General features: G+C 37.7%; 1 protein-coding gene across 1 annotated transcript in view; it reads left to right on the forward strand.

The window, feature by feature from the left end:
* YEATS4 (YEATS domain containing 4) overlaps positions 1–12301 on the forward strand; it is a 32678-nt gene extending 20377 nt beyond the window's left edge. Inside the window, exons 5-7 of the mRNA XM_066365737.1 lie at positions 6402–6494; positions 6905–6992; positions 11631–12301. Coding sequence (XP_066221834.1) covers positions 6402–6494; positions 6905–6992; positions 11631–11800 — 351 coding nt within the window. The 3' untranslated portion in view covers positions 11801–12301. The remainder of the gene's footprint in view (positions 1–6401; positions 6495–6904; positions 6993–11630) is intronic.
* The last annotated feature ends 843 nt before the right edge of the window (positions 12302–13144 follow it).

The following is a 13144-nucleotide window of genomic DNA, read 5'->3' on the forward strand; positions in this document are numbered from 1 at the left end:
TATGTTGGAGGCCATCTCTCAAGAGTCCCCTAAAATAAACATCTTTGGGTTTGTTCATTTCAGCGTGGAGAATATTGACTTTTGTCATTAAGTGAAACATCCCGTTCAGGTTTGGGGTGGTTCTACTTTTAAGAAAGCTTTATTTTATTTTAAGCTTTATAGCATTTGTTATTTATTATTTTTTCATTGTACTTTTTATTGATGACCATTCATACATAAGTTTTTTTTCCCCTAAATAACCATCTATTAGCCTATTTAAATATTTTTCATGTGATATGGTTTCAAGATCTCTTACCATTCTTTTTGTCATTCTAGAATACTCTCACAACCATTATATTCTATTAGCTGTACCCGGCCACGCATTGCTGTGGCTCAGTCTGGTTAAATGGAAAAGAAAGAAAAGAGAAAGCGCACGTTTCTAATATGTTTAATTTCACAATGCGTGTGGGTATACAATATTTTTTGTTGTTCCATTGTCTGTGCAGATATAGAGATTGTCTGGCTTGCCGAGTCTAGGACACGCAACATATAATTGTCCATGTGAGAAGCAATCCATGTGTAGATCTAAAGCGCACAATTCTAAAGATTGGCCCTGGGCTTTGTTGATGGTGATTGCAAACACCTATCGAATTGGGAATTGCAGTGTCTTAAATTGAAATGGCATATCCGTTGGAATCATAGGAATGCGAGGAATGAGGACATCTTCACCTTTGAAAGGTCCTGTCAAGGTTGTTGCTTCTACGACGTTGCTTATTAATTTTTTACTGCGCACAGACCCAAACACTTCATGTTTTATCATGAAATCCATCAGCGATTTCAGCTTCTGTTTGAAAACACGTGCTATGATGTCATGCCTATCCACCGGCGATTGGCCAGGAAGTAAGAGCTGTTGTATGTTGTCCCAAGCTGGATTGCATGTGAATGTAATGAATAGATCTGGACACCCGTAGTGACTAACATACCCAATTGCATCTTGAGCATACTCATGCATATGACGTGGACTGCCTGTATATGAAGATGGCAAAATCGTTAGTCTTCCAGCGTTAGTTGTATTACCGTCATTTACAACTGCATCTCGCAAATGAACGTATTCTTCAGAGTGAAGCTTGGTCTGATTCAAACGGATGAATATCAAACGTTCTGTTTCGATTTTTGCATACATATCTGTGATGTATTGGTGAAACAATTGACGGCATTTCAAAATGTGATTGTCTTCATTCTCTCGAATCATTAATCAATATGAATAATAGTTCATTGCGCTGCATTTTATATTTGTTTCTTCACCACTGACTGGATTTATCATCTTAACGTTGAAGTGATATCCATCAGCACCATCCCCCAAAATGACTGGATATTGCAGGGCATCGTAGCATCGATGAGTTTCTGCAACTTTTGTCAATTGATTGTTTTTTCGATGAAGAACAATATCTCTAGGTTGGAATTGATCTCCGACTATAACAATTGCCACTTCATCTATAGTTGGAGCATTGAATCTTCGCACATGTTCTCCAGCAGCCGCTTTGTCAGCAAGAATAACAATCTTGTGTGTATCAGGTGGCATTATGTCAGTTGCTGTTTTGAACAAACGCAAAAAATTGTTTTTTTCATGAAGAAGCTCTTGCAGTTGGGAAACGATGGACCTTTTTATGCTGGTAGAAATTCCACAGCGTGCATTCAATTCATCATTGCCATCACCAATGAAATACATTTATAGGAATTTATGTTGACCATCTAGGAACGGAAGCAGGGAGCCGGCTTTATGATAAATTTGTCCTTTCACTTTGAAAGTTGGCATGAATTGAGCTGTTACAATTTCTGCACCAAACGCCATCATTTGGAAGCATGAGTTCTATTTCCTGATGTTAGATAGGAAATGCTTTGATTCGGCAGTATATCCAGCAAGCAAAGTTTTTAATGGCTCTGGCGGTTCTCCAAGTTGAGGCAGTTTAATTTTTCCAGCGGCGCAACACATTCCTTTTGTTTCTCCATTAAATTTCAGAGCCTTGCAATAAGGACACACTTCAGTCATAGTGCCGATGAGAACATGCTGCCTCAAACTATAATCATCACCTGGGTTGTACCGAATACAAGGAGATTGTAATTGCGTGATTGCTGAGCACAGAGTTGTGTTTGACACTGATCTGCTGTTTCTCGTTGACATCTTTCAGCCACTCTCAGCCTGTCACGTTCATTCTGTTGAGAACGAAGCATATCTGAAGCTGCAGAATGCGATTGCCGTGCTCGCAACCGTGCATCCTCAAGTCTGGCTGCACGTAAATGGATCATAAATCGGAAACATTGAAATAGAATTGTAAAATATTTAGTATAGTGTGTGTTGCTTTTATATCCAACAGATGGTGCTGTTTTTCAAAAAACATGTTTTTACCTGTTATAGGTGTGACATCTATATCTATATAATAGTAGGTATATAATAAAGCGCATATTCGAATGCAATGTTGTGTCAAAATTTCAAAGCAATCGGTGAAGAACTTTTGGAGACTTAAGATTTTGAACAAACGAACATTTACATTTTTATTTATATAGATTTGGCAAGAAATTATTAAATATTCAGTATTTGCAAGCTATTAAATGTCTTGATACAAAGTAGAACACAACGTCTATCCTTAATGAAAATAGTCTGTTAGGGAGAATAGAACAGAATTTAGCAGATTTGAGGGAAAGGGAGAAATCGGTACTGTTACTAGAGCAGAAGCTCTTTTTAACTTTTAAGATTGCATTTAGTTCACTTTATTTTGAGAATGTGTGGCTTTACCTGTCTGTCTCCCCATCTGTGGTCAATTGGAAAATATAATACATCACTGAAAGAAATCTTTATATCAGGTAATTTCATTATGAGCAGGCTTTCAAAGTCTACTCTTAGAAAAGTAAGGTAGCCTGACCTGTGGTGGCGCAGTGGATAAAGCGTCAACCTGGAAATGCTGAGGTCGCCGGTTCGAAACCCTGGGCTTGCCTGGTCAAGGCACATATGGGAGTTGATGCTTCCTGCTCCTCCCCCCTTCTCTCTCTCTGTCTCCTCTCTATAATGAATAAATAAAATCTTAAAAAAAAAAAAAAAATCAACTGTTTAAAAAAAAAAAAAAAAGAAAAGAAAAGTAAGGTAATATGATCTTTTCTACTTCTGTGGTGATTAATTTATTAAATAGATTTCCACATAGATCTGCGTAGGCTGAATTTTATTCCCCTAAACTGTTGTAGTGTTCTTTTAGTATAATGAAACCATTACAATTTTTCAATAGTTAGTTTTTGCAGAAAATGTCATATGAAGGTTTATTTAAAACATAAAAAAAGACATGGTTAACTTGTGATTTACTTTTGTTATCCAGTTACCTATCGTAGATCAAGCCATTATAAAAGGAATGGTTGTTTCTAAAAGGAAACTGCTAAAAAAATTTTTTTTAATGCCTAGGAACATCTCTGTAGCAAATATAGGCATCAGCATCAGCAAACACAGCTCAAAACTGGCGACATCTGTCTTGAAATTTTTCATTGCCTATATGTGCATGAATGCCTCTGGTAGTCTAATAAATTTAGGTGAGGACAGTTTTATAATGTAATCTTAAATTTTTCTTAAATTATAAAAGTCAAACATGCACATCATTAGTTAAAAAGCTTTTAAAAATAATAAGTACCAGTATTGCCTGACTGGTGGTGCTCTATCCACAGTGGATAGAGCATTGACCCGGGACCCTGAGGGCTCTAGTTCAAAACCCCAAAGTCTCCAGTTGAGTGTGGGCTCATCAGGCTTGAGCACAGGGTCACTGGTTTAAGAGTGGGATCATAGATGTGATCCATGGTCACTGGCTTGAGCCCAAAGTCAGTGGCTTTAGCAAGGGGTCACTGGCTTAGCTGGAGCCCCCCCTTTCCCTGGTCAAGGCACGTATGAGAAGCAATCAATGAACAACTAAAGTGATGCCACTACAAGTTGATGCTTCTCACCTCTTTCCCTTCCTGTTTGTCTCTCTCTCTCTCTCTCTCGCTTGCTCTCTGGTTTTCTGACTTGCTTGCTAAAACAACAAAAAAAAAAGAGTACAAGTTTTCTGTATTAGTTTTCTAGGGCTATCATAACAAAGTACCACAAACTGAGTAGTTGGTCAACAGAAACTTATTCTCACAGTTCTGGAAGCTAGATGTTCAAAATCTGGGTGTTGGCCATGCTCTCTCCAGAGCCTCTAGGGAAGAATCCTTTCTTCCCTCTTCTAGTTCCTAATAGCTCCAGGCATCCTTAGCTTGTGGCAGCATAAAGTCTTTCTCTGCCCTCCTTGGCACAACATGGCCCTTCTCTGTGTCTCCTGAGGACTCTAGTCATACTGGATTAGGGCACACCCTAATGACATCTTAATCTGATTATATCTACAAAGACCCTATTTCCAGGTAAGGTCACATTCAAAGGTACTGAGGGTTGGGATTTCAATATATCTTTTAGGAGAATACAGTTAGTTCAACCTATGACATCTTTTCCCCCATATCTGGCCCTTTTCCTGAGAAAACTAGTTACTGTTTTCTGTTTCTCTAGAAATTACTCCCATGCTTCTTATATATTTAAATCCCTAAATTTAAATTTTTTAATTTTAGATAGTGCCTGTCAACTCCTAGTGATGACAGATGATCCTTTTTCCTCATCTTTTCGGGTTTCTTTTTTATTTTGCTGGAGGAATTTCTTCAGAAAGAATGCTTGAGAAATATTTTTAGAGCCGTTGCTATCTGAAAATATCTTTATTTCATACTTGATTGGTTGAAACGTTCTAGGTTCTACAGGAGGATATGCTGTTGTCTATGAGTACAGGGAAAAGAAAGGAGGATTAACAGGCCTAGTCATTGAAGGCCTAACATTCTTGATTTCTATAGCTGGCAACTTGGAACTTGGAACCTCTCTGGGCTCCAGAGGTACACCTGTGATACAGTTCTCTTCCTGATGTTTTCAGGTTGTGGATTTCTCTTTTATGGAGTAATCTCATCTGCTTTCTGGCTGTTCCATAAATTATGTCAGATTATCTGCTTGAAATATGGCCTATGATTGTTGCATGCTACTTGTAATGATTTTTGCTAAGTTTTGGAAAATTCCTTGAGGCCTGTGAATTGATTTCTCCAACTTCAACATGAACTTCAGTGTTTTGCCAACTGGATTTTATTTTGCTCGAGGAATTACACTTTGTGCTGCAAAATTTTTACTTTGATATCTTACTACAACTGTTTTTATGTATTTTGAAGATATTAAAACTCTCTTCTTTTTTTTTTTAAGATTTTATTTATTGATTTTAAAGAATGGGGGGCAGGGGCTGGGGAGGAGCAGCACACTTTGTTGCTTCCCATATGTGCCTTGACCGGGCAAGCCCAGGTTTCGAACCAGCAGCCTCAGGGTTCCAGTCCAACATTTTATCCACTGCACCACCACAGGTCAGGCTGAAGACATGTTTCTCTTGCCAAAGTGAATTATTAGTGACTTTTGGTTACTTATGTAAATAATCTTACAGATCACTGAAGAAATTATCTTGCCCTCACTAAACATTTTAGTATTAGTCATTCCTTTTGAAAAGTATCAAATCTTTTTTCCTATAGTAAATTTGTAAACTTTAATCTTCATAGAACTGTCACATTTAATCCAATTGCACTTGTGTTAGTAAAAGAATTTGTCTTAGTTATTTCCCAGTTTAATTGTCATAGCTTATCCTATGTTATTTTCATGTACTGTCCACTCTCTAGAAATGCTTTGTAACAGATCCTTACTCTCTTCATAACATTCACATTTAGATGTAGATGGATGGTAATACCTAACAGATGAATAAAAGTGCTGAGTTTGGCCTGACCAGGCAGTGGTGCAGTGGATAGAGCGTTGGACTGGGATGCGGAGGACCCAGGTTTGAAACCCCGAGGTCATCACTTGAGAGCAGGCTTATCCAGCTTGAGTGGGGGCTCACCAGCTTGAGCTCAGGGTCGCTGGCTTGAGCGGGGGTCATATACATGACCCCATGGTTGCTGGCTTGAGCCCAAAGCTCATTGGCTTGGAGCCCAAAGCTCATTGGCTTGAAGCCCACAGTCACTGGCTTGAGCCCAAGGTTGCTGGCTTGAGCCCAAGGTTGCTGGCTTGAGCAAGTGGTCACTCGCTCTGCTGTAACCCATGGTCAAGGCACGTATGAGAAAGCAATCAGTGAACAACTAAGGAGACTAAGAAGCTGCAATGAAGAATTGATGCTTCTCATCTCTCTCCCTTGAAAAAGTACAGTGAGTTTGAATGATTTGCCACTGTAAATTGTTGTTGAGACAAGATCCTAAATTTGATATGTTTACTAATTCCAGTCTCTAATTCAGTTACAGAAATGACAGTGTTTTACAATGATGAAAGTGACCATGGTACAGATGGGATGTCTGTTTTTATTTCACAGGTAACCCTGTATCATTTATTAAAGCTGTTTCAATCAGACACCAATGCAATGCTGGGAAAAAAGACAGTGGTTTCAGAGTTTTATGATGAAATGGTAAGAAGATTTTATGTATTTATTTATTTATTATTTTTTTAAGTGAGAGGAGGGGAGATAGACTCCCACATGCATCCCAACTGGGATCTACCTGGCAACCCCTGTCTGGGGCTGATGGTTGAATCAACTGAAGTATCCTTAATGCCTGAGGCTGATGCTCAGAGCACTCGAGCCACTGGCTACAAGAAGGTAAGAGAGAGAGAAGGGGGAGAGGGAGAGGGAGAGAGGCAGACGGTCTCCTCTCCTGTGTATCCTGAAAGAGAATTGAACCCAGGACGTCTATAAGCCGGCCAACTCTGTCCACTGAGCCCATCAGCCAAGGCCAAGAAGATTTTATTATGAGAGTTTTAAAAGCATTTTAAATTGTAGAACTTTGAAGTATTGGGCCTTTTTTTATTTTATCCCATTAGATATTTCAAGACCCAACAGCAATGATGCAACAATTATTAACAACATCTCGTCAGCTAACATTAGGAGCCTATAAGCATGAAACAGAATGTAAGTGCCATGAGTTCATAATTAATCCTGAAAAACAATGTGTTCTATAATGGTAAAAGGATTGTGTGACTAGTAACTTAAGTTTTTTTCTAATGCTATATACAGATAAAATGATCAGGAGTTAAAAGGTAAGGTAGGACATGCCTAAAGTAGGCCTCCTTTCAAAAAGGTAAACGACAGCCTCTCACATTCTCTGAATTACTGTTTGTCTCTTATTCCTTAGTTACATTTAAGCATAGCTTTTTGTTAATCTTGCTTAACCTGTCACTCAGTCATTTTTTGTTTAGTAGTCTTTGCTAACAAAATCTGTGTGAAAACCTTTGCGGAACATAATTATACTTTTGTGTTCTGTGAACTAGTTTATTTTCCTTTTAACTTTATAAAAAAACATTTTTTGGAGGTGACTGATTAACAAATTATACAGGTTTCAGGTGCAAAATTCTATAATGCATCATCTGTACACTGTGTTGTGTGTTCACCACCCCAAGTCGTCTCCCTTCATCACCATCTATCCCCTCTGTATCTGCCACCAGCATCCCCAACAGTCACCACACTGTTGCCTGTGTTTGTGAGGTTTTTTTTTCTTTTTTGCTCAATCTCTCCACCCCACCCCCCTCAGCAACTACTGCCCCCCCCAAAACAGCTGTCAGCCTGCTCTCTATTAGTCTGTCTCCATTTTGCTTGTTACTACATTTTTTTCATTAGATTCCACATATAAGTGAAATTATATGCTACTTGTCTTTCTCTGACTGGCTTATTTCACTGAGCATAATAATCTCCAGGTCCATCCATGCTCTTGCAAAGGGTAAGATTCCCTTCTTTTTTATGGCTAATTGGTATATCATTGTATAAATGTACCACAGCTTTTTTACTCACTCATCTATTCATGGACACATGGGCTGCTTCCAGATCTTGGTTATTATAAATAATGCTGCAGGAAAAGAGGGGTGCATATATTCTTTCAAATTAATGTTTCAGGGTTTTTCATATAAGTTCCCAGAAATGGAATCACAGGGTCATAGGCAGTTCCATTTTTAATTTTTTTGAGGAAACTCCATACTGCTTTCCACAGTGGCTGCCCCAATCTGCATTCCCACCAGCAGTGCACAGGGGTCCCTTTTCTTCACACTGGCCAACACTGATTTTTTTCTTGATTTATTGTTGATAGCCATTCTGACAGGTATGAGATAATAGCCCATTGTGGTTTTAATTTGCACTTCTGATGTTTTACGGCTTTGAGTTTTTAAAAAAAATAAATTGATTGCTTTGAAAGAGATAGAGGAATGGAGGGAGAGAGAAAGGAAGAGACAGACAGAGAGAGAGAGAGAGAGAGAGAGAAGCATTCATTAGTTCCACTTAGTTGTGCCTTAGTTATGCATTCATTGATCGCTTCCCATAGGTGCCTTGACTTGTGATCGAACCTGCAACCTTTGTGACTTGGTACAACTCTCCAACTGACTGAGTTAGATGACCAGGGCCTTGAGCATCTTTTCATATGTCTGCTGGCCATCTGTGTGTCCTCTTTGAGGAAGCGTTTACTCAGTTCCTTTGCCTATTTTTAAAATTGAATTTTTGTTTGTTTGTTTTGGTGTTGAGTTTTTAAAGTTCTTTATAAATATTGGTTGCTACCCCTTATCAGATGTATTGGTAAATATGTTCTCCCATTCAGTGGATTGTCTTTTCATTTGGTTGATGGTTTCCTTTGCTGTGCAAAACAATTTTAGTTTGATATAGTCCCATTTTGTTTATTTTTTCTTTTGTTTCCTTTGCCCAAGGAGATATGTCAGAAAAATAATGCTGTGAGAAATGTCTGAGATTTTACTGCCTGTGTTTTCTGCTTGGATTTTTATGGTTTCAAGTCATTAAAAAAAATTTTTATTTATTTATCGGTTTTAGAGAGGATGGTGGAGAGGGAAAGAAGGAGAGAAACATCGATTTCTTTCTCCATTTATTTATGCATTCATTGATTGATTCTTGTATGTATCCTGACTGAGATCAAACCTACAACTTGCCGAATTGAGGTGACACTAACCACCAGAGCTATGTGACCAGGGCCTGAATCTAACATTTAAGTCTTTAATACATTTTGAGTTTATTCTTGTGTACAGTTTAAAAAGGTGGTGGTCCAATTTCATTTTTTTGCATGTATCTGTCCCAACACCATTTATTGAATAGACTGTCTTACCACATTGTATATCTTTGCCTCCTTTGTCAAATATTAATTGGCTATAAAGGTATGGGTTTATTTCTTGCCTCTCTATTCTGTTCTGCTGGTCTATATGTCTGTTTTTATGCCAGTACCATGCTGTTTTGATTACTGTGTTCTTATAGTATAGTTTGATATTGGGTAGCATGATTCCTCCACTTCTGTTCTTCTTTCTCAAGATCGCTGTTGCTGTTCAGGGTCTTTGTGGTTTCTTAAAAACAATGAAAGAAATTACAAAGAAAAATATGGATTGTTTTGGCAATATAAATGTACCACAAAAGAAATGTACCACAAAATGAAAGTCACCAACAATGAACAAAATAAGAAAACATTATCACATGTGTTTTGTTTTTGTTTTTGAGAGAGAGGACAGCCAGGAAGGGAGAGAGATGAAAAGAACCAACTTGTAATTTCAGTACTTTAGTTGTTCATTGGTTGCTTTCTCATATGTGCCTTGACTGGGGGACTCCAGCCAAGCCAATGATCCCTGGTTTAAGCCAGTGAGTGCTCTTTTGGCTCAAGCCAGGGTCCATGTCAGTGATCCCACACTTAAGCCAGCAACCCTGTGCTCAAGCTGGTGAGCCTGTGGTCACGCTGGTGAACCTGTGCTCAAGCCAATTGAGTCTGCACTCAAGCTGGAGACCTTGGGGTTTCAAATCTCAGTGTCCCAGGTCAGTGCTCTATCCACTGCGCCACCACTGGTCAGGCATACATTATTGTATGTTTTTAATGTGCTAGATGCTTTATATATACATACAGTCTTCCCTTGGTATCTGTTGGGGATTGGTTTCAGGACACCCTGAGGATACAATAATCCACTGAGGCCCAAGTCTCATATAAAATGGTGTAATAAAAAAGGTAAGAGAAAGAATAAAAAAAAATAATAAAATAAAATGGTGTAGTATTTGCACAGCACCTAGGCATATTCTCCTGTCCACTTTAAATCACCTCTAGATTACTTTAATACCTAATACAATGTGAATGCTATGTAAACAGTTGTACTATATTGTAGGGAATAGTGACAAGGAAAAAAGTCTATACATGTTGGGTGCAGATGTGGTCATCTAGGCCTAACTGCTTAGTACACATTAGCAATAACATAACATTCCCCACCCCTCCCCAGTATTTTTGATCTACATATGCAGAGCCCATGGATACAAAGGACCAACTGAATTGCTTAATCTTCATAAATCCTCTGAGAAATACAAAGTTTTAACCATATCGTGTAGAAAGACAAGATTGAGAGGGACGTAGAGATGTCAGCATTCAGCTTGTAAGGGGCCTAGGATGTATTTGAACTCAAGTCTCTCTGATTGCAAAGAGTTTTTTCTTCTTCACCAAACCATGCTGCTTTTAATCAGGGATCATCTTATGCTATGCTCAAAGCATAATATGTACAGTTAGGCTTTAGTGATCATCGGTAGCAATTACCTGAAACAGGATGGAGATGTAGGGTGAAAATAGGCATTTTTTTCTTTGTAAAACATAATGCTGCACTAAGTGGAATAAATAGAGTAATTCTGTTTTGCAGTAGTGGTATTTTCTCTAGTAATTTGTTATATAGCCAGCTAGAATGTTTTAAATGTCATTTAATGTTCTTCTGTCTTTTCATGTACCAGATAATACTCTAGATACTTTATATACCTGCATTCACTTAAAAGCTCCTTAGCAAATAATATTGAGGTGTTTGCTATTATAATTTCCATTTTAGAAATGAGGAAATAAGTATAGACATAATAAATAACTTACTCAAAGTGGCTTAGCTAATAAATGGTAGACCTGGAATTCAAACCTAGACAGTTGTTATGATCTTTTTTTTCTAATTGATTTTAGAGAAAGAGAGGGAAAAAAACATCAATTTGTTTCACATATTTATGCATTCATTGATTGATTCTTGTATGTGCCCTGACTGGGGATTGAACCAACAACCTTGGCGTATTGGGATGATGCTCCAACCTACTTAACTACCCAGCCAGGGCCATTAATGCTATCTTTTTTGGAAAAAAAAATAATAAAGGTTTGTGATTTTGGTTATGTAAGTTTTACCTGTAAAACTTAACACTATATATTTAGTGTTCTTATTAGCTGGATACCTTTTCGATTGTATATCTCATTTTCAAATTAACATGTATATGGAGAAAAACAAGGATATATTAAAGTCCTAACTGTGAATTAAAATATTAGTGGTGATAATAGTCATTATTACAGAAAACATTAGAGATCCTCTCTTGGGAGTTTAGATTTTCTTACCCACACCTCTATATTTAATGTTATAATATTTTTTCTTTATTTTTAATGTTATGTATCTTAAGTTATCCACATTTTATCATGGAAACACTGACCTCAGTAAATGCCTTAGTCATTACTCTATGACGTATCTTAGACATGTAAGAAAAATGAAATGATTTAATGGAAGTGTATGTTTTTCTTAGTTGCAGAACTTGAAGTGAAAACCAGAGAAAAATTAGAAGCTGCAAAGAAAAAAACAAGCTTTGAAATCGCAGAGCTTAAGGAGAGATTAAAAGCAAGTCGTGAAACTATAAATTGTTTAAAAAATGAAATCAGGAAACTCGAAGAAGATGATCAGACAAAAGAGATATAAACAGTGCTGAGGATGCCGTGATCGACAGGAATCTAACCCGGAGATAAGGTGGCCGTGAAAGCAGAAGTGGAGCAGTGGAGCGCAGTGCTTCTCAGAAGAACTGCGTGGGAAGGTGTTGGCCACAGATTTCTCAGCAGTGGGCAAAGCATTTGTACTTTTCAAGCAATAGTTAATTTGAAATATATGTATATAATAAACATGAATACTGTATAGGTTTCTCATCAACTCATTTTAGCTTAATTCTATGACATTAAGCACAATTTAAAATTCTTTTATTACTTTGTATGTATAACTTACCCTTTTGACAGGCATCAAAAAGTCATTATAAAGTATAACTTTATACACATTTTGTACTTCCCTGGTAGTTAGAATTAGTGGTAAAATTATTGTGTATATTTAATACCTTAAGTTCTCACCTGCCCTCATTCTGATTCCTTTGTATCTGATGTGCTGGTACCTAGTAAATCCTCTATAAATGTACTTACTCTTCCTGTTCCTGCACATACTGTTTTTCTGCCTTTCTGTTTGGTGTACCCAGAGCGTTCTCATCACAGTGAATGTATCTTCATACCATTGCAGTCACACATCTCTTATTGGCATCCATTGTAGTATACAGAAACTCTGATGGCAAAGCTCATACCTTAAGTATTCTCCTTAACTACCACAGTGTCATTCATTTTCACATAGAAAACCTTAATCCCTCATACATGTTCTGAAGACACAAGAAGCACCTACCTATACGTCAGCTTCACATATGCCCCCTAATTCCTCTACCTGTTTGTCAGCCTGTCCTGTTCAAATCCATATGGTTAGCCCTCTGTTTGAACTCATCTACTACAATTTGAACGTGTAGTAGTACTTAATGTTTAAGGCCATCCATGTTGGCTAAACCATCTTGGCAACCTAGGGACAACAATAGATAGAAAGTATTTTGGAAAACAAGTAACATTAACGTAAGTTACAAAGCTCCTAAAAGTGACAAGCATGTCTCTGCCTAATACAGGAATTCTGTATTCTCTGTAGAGTTGAAACTAGCCACTCCGGCCCAGTAAGACACTTTTCTCCAACTGTCCTGGTGGGTTGGTTATGTTTCATTTTGTCTTTTTTTTTTTTTAAGTTGTGGCATTTATAAGCATTCTGGAGGTTGTACAAAGGTCTCTGTCTGACATTTTTTTTTTCCACAGAGACAGAGTCAGAGGGATAGATAGGGACAGACAGAAACGGAGAGGTGAGAAGCATCAATCATCAGTTTTTCGTTGTGACACCTTAGTTTAGGGGTCGGGAACCTTTTTGGTTGAGAGAGCCATGAACGCCACATATTTTAAAATGTAATTCTGTGAGAGC

Source organism: Saccopteryx leptura, chromosome 2 (genome assembly GCF_036850995.1).
Source record: "Saccopteryx leptura isolate mSacLep1 chromosome 2, mSacLep1_pri_phased_curated, whole genome shotgun sequence".
NCBI classification, from domain to species: domain Eukaryota; kingdom Metazoa; phylum Chordata; class Mammalia; order Chiroptera; family Emballonuridae; genus Saccopteryx; species Saccopteryx leptura.